This window comes from Girardinichthys multiradiatus, chromosome 18, assembly GCF_021462225.1.
Source record: "Girardinichthys multiradiatus isolate DD_20200921_A chromosome 18, DD_fGirMul_XY1, whole genome shotgun sequence".
Classification (NCBI taxonomy): domain Eukaryota; kingdom Metazoa; phylum Chordata; class Actinopteri; order Cyprinodontiformes; family Goodeidae; genus Girardinichthys; species Girardinichthys multiradiatus.
The window spans coordinates 21,786,017-21,791,948 of NC_061810.1; the positions used below are offsets into that span (position 1 = coordinate 21,786,017).

Consider the following 5,932-nt stretch of genomic DNA (forward strand, 5'->3'; position numbering starts at 1 on the left):
TCTTACCCTCTTGCTTGAGGGTGTCAATAGTGGCCTTCTGGACAGCAGTCAGGTCGGCAGTCTTACCCATGATTGGGGTTTTGAGTGATGAACCAGGCTGGGAGTTTTAAAGGCCTCAGGAATCTTTTGCAGGTGTTTAGAGTTAACTCGTTGATTCAGATGATTAGGTTCATAGCTCGTTTAGAGACCCTTTTAATGATATGCTAATTTTGTGAGATAGGAATTTTGGGTTTTCATGAGCTGTATGCCAAAATCATCCGTATTAAGACAATGAAAGACCTGAAATATTTCAGTTAGTGTGCAATGAATCTAAAATATATGAATGTTAAATTTTCATTATGACATTATGGAAAATAATGAACTTTATCACAATATGCTAATTTTTTGAGAAGGACCTGTACAATTAAAACACGTAATGAATGCTTTAACAGCACAAATGCAGTAAGAAATACAGGCTGTAATTGATTTAAATGAAAATGTAAATTTTTAGTATTTCTAATCAATTAAATGCTATATAGAATGTGGAATAAAGGCTTTGGAAAATCCAAGCAGAGCATCTTGTTTAAAGTATGCAGAACAAAAGAACACAGGGTACAGCACAATAACGTCATTTTAATAGGACTGGTGGTTCAAGTTTAGTAAAAAAAAAACTGCAACAGTGGATGAACAGATCAGACACTGTGAAAGTAATTCAATCAAAGCAGCAAATGACATAGAAACACAGCAAAATACCAAACATTTTATGGTACATTCAATCAACACTACGTTCATTACAGACCACCAACATATGGTCACATGTATGGATAAAAATATTAGTGGTATATGTGTTTAAAAACCCTGTTACACCCTCTTTGTGGTACCTGGGCATAATTGTCTTGCAGTTTTTATTACATTTCAGTTTCAAATAACAGCAGGAAATACAATATCAGCATCCATCATTTAGCTCAATTGGGCTAAAATATCATCTAAAGATTGAAAACCAATATCTGCTTTCAATATGTCTACTGTCACAAGAGAAGATAATGATTCTTAAACTGTGCAAAACTCTTCTCTCGAATCACAGATGAGCAACATATTCACTCACGGAAAAAAAAAACTGAATAGACATTTCTACTTATAAAAATACAAGAAAACCAAAAGATTGTGATTACAGTACACTGAGCAATAAAAAAAAAAAGGGTTTGCCTCTTTCAAGTTTAGTAGCACAGTGGGACTTTTAAGAGGGGAACCTCTGATTTTTTTTAATTTTTTTTTTTAGAACTAGCAGGTAAGTTTTGACATAGAAATATGCCTTTCAGCTGTTGACAAACCTTTTATTGCAAAGGCCAATTGATTGCCCGACTCCAGACAAAAAATGGACAGCATTAAATAACGAGCAAGGTATTACAGCCTTACAAACCACTGCTACCCCTACTGTTCAATAATTGAAGAGTGACAACACCCGATGAGTTGTAGGAAAAATACATTTTCACACAATAAAGGTAATTTTTCCTAGATGAAATTCTTATCTGATAAAACTAGCAGAATATGTTAGTGGTCATTTCAGTCCCATTGTCTTCAACATCTAACACTGTTTAGCCAATGTTTAATGCTAGGGGGAAAAAAACACAAAAATAAACCATAGCCCAAAGAAAATAATACACAGCAGGTGTAATACAAGTAGTTTAGACATTATCATGTAAACTAGGATTTTCCACCTTCAATATGTGGATTTTTATCTTAGTTGTAATTCAAAGTCATTTTAGGGGAAGAAAAAAAGTTCTTGTACTCCTAAATTCTGAGACCAAGTTTATGAGTTTCATAAAAACACTTTAAAGGTTTTATTTCTCTCTAATTATAATACTAATGCCAGACACTGTGTTTGACAGATTTGGATATTTTGAATGGCTTAGAAAGTAATAAATGGGTGCATCTCAGTGAATTACAATATCATCAAAACATAAGTCGTGTTAAAAGCTAACTTAATTTATCACATAAAGAGCAATATATTATGGCACTTGTTTCTGTTCATTTTAACGACCCGGGTTTACAGCTAATTAAAACTCAAAACTAAATTTCTGAGAAAACTTAAATATTCTAAGTTCAACAGTAAACAAAATGAATTTATATAGGAGATCTTGGAGTTATAGTTCATTCACACACTGATACACCAATGTGCGGATTGGTTTACAACTTAGGGTTAGGGGTCTTGCCCAGGGGCTCATCGACATGTGACAGGGGGAGGAAGCCTAAACTTTCCACTTACAAGACAACTACTTTTCCCTGTGAGCCATAGAGAACAGAAATGTTATGTTATTGGGAAAAGGAAGATGAGGGACACCAGAGCCAATGATGCAAATAAGCCGCTGGTCGCTTTGAAATCAGCCTGATCTTAACACCTCTGTAATGCCAGAGGCTAATCACCTCAATGCCATGCAGCACTGATACAGCGATTTATGCAAAAGCAGCCCCAATCAAGTGTTGAATGCATATACTTTACTGCACATGGATATCCTTTGCTGAAGCCTGACATTTCTGTGTTAAAATATTTTTGTAATTAGATTTATGCAATATTCTAATTTTCTGATAAACTGGATAATGGAGTTTTAATTAACTTTATCAAACAGAAATAAAGACCTTAAACATATCACTCTGTAATGAGTCTCGCTGAATTAAACTAATGAAAAAAATTAACTTTTCAAAGATAATCTAACTTACTGAAATGCACCTGTAAACAAAATATGTTTCATAACTTTTTAAGACAAACTTAATAGGCAATATATGCAGATATTTTCAAAAATAAAAATACAATTCCTTACAAAATTATATTTTTGCGGCTTTTAATGCCATTTGTGCTACAAGTTCTCTAGATTTTTTGTGCAAATTGTTCAACTTGGTGCCATTTTAACCATCTGTTGCAGCCTGACAAACCAAATCTCTTGAATTTTTACGGTGCAATGGCTTTTTAAAATTGTCAACAAGTCCCTCGCAGCTCATGACAGTGTTTGCATCTAAATGCAGATAACAATGTTAAAAATGTCACAATTTAGTCAAATTAACTGGAATCTTGTGTATGAACATCATAACTGGAAATAGAGCTATACAACAATTCTAGGTAGGCTTTTGTATCCATAAACATGCTTAATAACATAGGTTTAATAGTAAATCTCTAACATGGCTGTTGCTACATGACAAATTTATGCATGGCTCTAATATTTGGGACCTTTCATCAAAAGTTTAAGATGAGGAATTAGAGAAAAATAAAGGTCAGGCTTAAGTAAAACAAATAAAATCTCTTTGGGATTTTTCTATTGCAACAACTATAAAAGTACACATCTCCAATACAAGGGGATTCACTGGAGCCTCATACTTGTGTAACACAATGCAGGAGTAGAGCTGCAAGAACGCATGCAGTAAAAGTGGGTGAATGTGAGTAGCTTGTTTGGAAGGTCAGCTAGCTTGAAGGATAATGACCACGGTGACGGGCAGAGGTAGGAGTCGGCGGGTCACTGGGACTTAGAAATGCCATTCCTATCCATAAACTCTTTGAGCCTGGTGGGAAAATCTGTCATTACTCCCGTGGCTCCCAAGTCAAATGCCCTTTGGAAATCCTCCTCGTCATTCAGCACCCAAATGTACACCTGAAACCAGACGCAGGAGTCGTACAGTTAATCCACACACAGACAATGAAAGGAGTCATCACCTGCATGAGTTTATATTTAAAACATGTGGGTCACTCGGACATTTTCCAGGTAACTGCTCTTAAATATACTGTAACATTTCCAAACCAGTAACTCAAAAAACAAGCAAGCCAGGATATGTTTTTCCTGTTATTTATGGAACTGAAGACATAGAAATCAACTGAAAGGAAACGGTGAAAGAAAAAAAACAAACTTTAATTTAAAGTCATCAATTAGGAGCTCTATGAATGTGCTAAAATAGAAGAAAAATAAATAAACCTAATGGTTGTATTGTAGTTTATTGATTTTTGTAACTCAAACTGTGTCATACATCTATATATCCTTTTTTTCCTTTATGATGGTTTCTACATAGGATGAATAAGCAGCTTCAGCAACATTACCTGTATTCCCCTGGAAGTTAAATGCTGGAAAAGAGCTTTCCTCATCAGCAAACTGCAACATACAAATGAATATCCTTTTGGAAATGATAGCAGCTGGTAAAATGCAGGGAGAAAGACAACTGACCTTAGATTTAAATGTCTTCATTTTGATCTAATCAAAATGTCATTTATTTCTCCTGGCATTCAATGTTAAAATACAGGTTTCAACAAACAGAAAATAAAAGTTAATCTCAGGAGACCATTGTGGGACTTGTTTTGTTATTGTCTGGCAGGCATGTTTTTGTGATTTTATGTCTTTACTTGTATCTCTTTTTTTCCGGGGGGCCACAAGGTTCAATTCTAGGTTATAGTCTTATTTCCATGCCTTTATTCTTCCTTTGGGTTCCACCCTTCGGAAACAAGAAATGGCCTTCCAGTATTATACAGATGATGGTCAGATTTATATCCCATTAAAACAAACCCAGCTGCCATGCCTTCCAACCACTTCTGGAATGCCTTGATGAGATCCAATTCGTTAAACTTTCTGACCTTTGATAAAAAAATACCAAACGGAGGTGATTCAATTTCGACAAGTAAATGCAGGAGCATCAGAGGTGGTGCTTAGACCATTCCTGCTTTACATAAAAAGCACCATCGCAAACCTGGGAATGATTATGGACAAGGATTTTAAATCCAAGATGCAAATCAGTGTCGCTTGTTCAGATAGATTTGTTCCCCCTGAGGCAGAGAGCAAAGCCAAAGTATTTATTGTAGTTTGTTTGAACTACTATACTGCTCTCTATGAATGATGCTGCTCACCTTTTAAGCCAAGCACACAGACATGATCATGTTAACCAATTCTGTCTGCTCATCACATGCTCCCTTTGAGCTACAGAATAGATTTTAAAGTCCAATCTGCTTCCTCCTCATGTTCCATCTGGACCCTGAAGTTCAGCAGATCAACTGACCTTGTTTGTGGTGAAAACTAAGCTAAAGCTCAAAGGGGGACAGTACATTTGCTGTCAAGGCACCCAAACTGTGGAACAAGATAAAAGACATGATACCTTTCTCCCTGTTTTTAAATCTCTTTTAAAATCTGATTTGCTTTTTCTGCCTTTTAAGACTTTTGTCAAACTTTCCAATTGCTGTTATTACTGGTTATTTTACTGATGTCTTATGCTTGATGTCTGTATTTTTATCCACATTTATATTTCTTGTAACACACTTTCATTTAGCTTTGTTGTTTTTAAATGTTTTATAAATAAAGTAAAACTGAATTTGAATAGTTACTGTTCTCCAAAAAAAAAAAAAAACTTGAAACAAAATAAGAATTATTTTATTGTTTTCCTTTCATTAGAGGAGAATTAAACAGCAAAAACAATCATTCCTGGCAATTCATAAAATTCTTAACCCCATTTTATCTGCCACTGGTGCACGAAAGCAGAAATATAAAAACACCGCATCACACTTCAGATGTGAGGTTGGGCAGTAATGAACAAGTCATGGTGACACTGGTGAGTAGAGATGTAAAATGAGTTTCAACAGAGCAGGATCTTAACTTCATAACTGTGATTATTGCATAACTGACAACAAAACACAGAATGCAATTAAGTTTTCAGACTAATATATAAAAGGTTCATCTACATTTTAAATGTAGATGAATAAGAGACTTACGTGTCTGCAAGCCAAGCAATAAACCGCTGACTCCGTGTTAATCTGTTGGGATCTTTTAATCTGTTAAAAAAAAAAAAAAAAAACGTAAAGAGTGAAGTACTTCAAATATTGGTAATCTTTTATTTTGAACTACAAATTATGTGTAGTTATTTCCATCCAATAATCGCAGGAAAAGCCACTTTTACAGCTGTATAATTTATCGCACCTTCACTCCTTTTT

At 34.8% G+C, this 5,932-nt stretch overlaps 1 protein-coding gene across 3 annotated transcripts in view; it reads right to left on the bottom strand.

Moving 5' to 3' along the window:
* Nucleotides 1-592: 592 nt before the first annotated feature.
* The window catches only part of gdpd1 (glycerophosphodiester phosphodiesterase domain containing 1), a 14,978-nt gene continuing 9,638 nt past the window's right edge, over nucleotides 593-5,932 (bottom strand). For 2 of the 3 annotated variants that reach the window (XM_047391806.1, XM_047391804.1), the window contains exons 9-11: nucleotides 5,714-5,773; nucleotides 4,061-4,112; nucleotides 593-3,620 (exon numbers count right to left, since the gene is read on the bottom strand). In XM_047391806.1, coding sequence (XP_047247762.1) covers nucleotides 3,486-3,620; nucleotides 4,061-4,112; nucleotides 5,714-5,773 — 247 coding nt within the window. In that variant the 3' untranslated portion in view covers nucleotides 593-3,485. Of the gene's footprint in view, nucleotides 3,621-4,060; nucleotides 4,154-5,713; nucleotides 5,774-5,932 lie in introns of all 3 variants that reach the window. The other variant, XM_047391805.1, reaches the window with a different exon arrangement.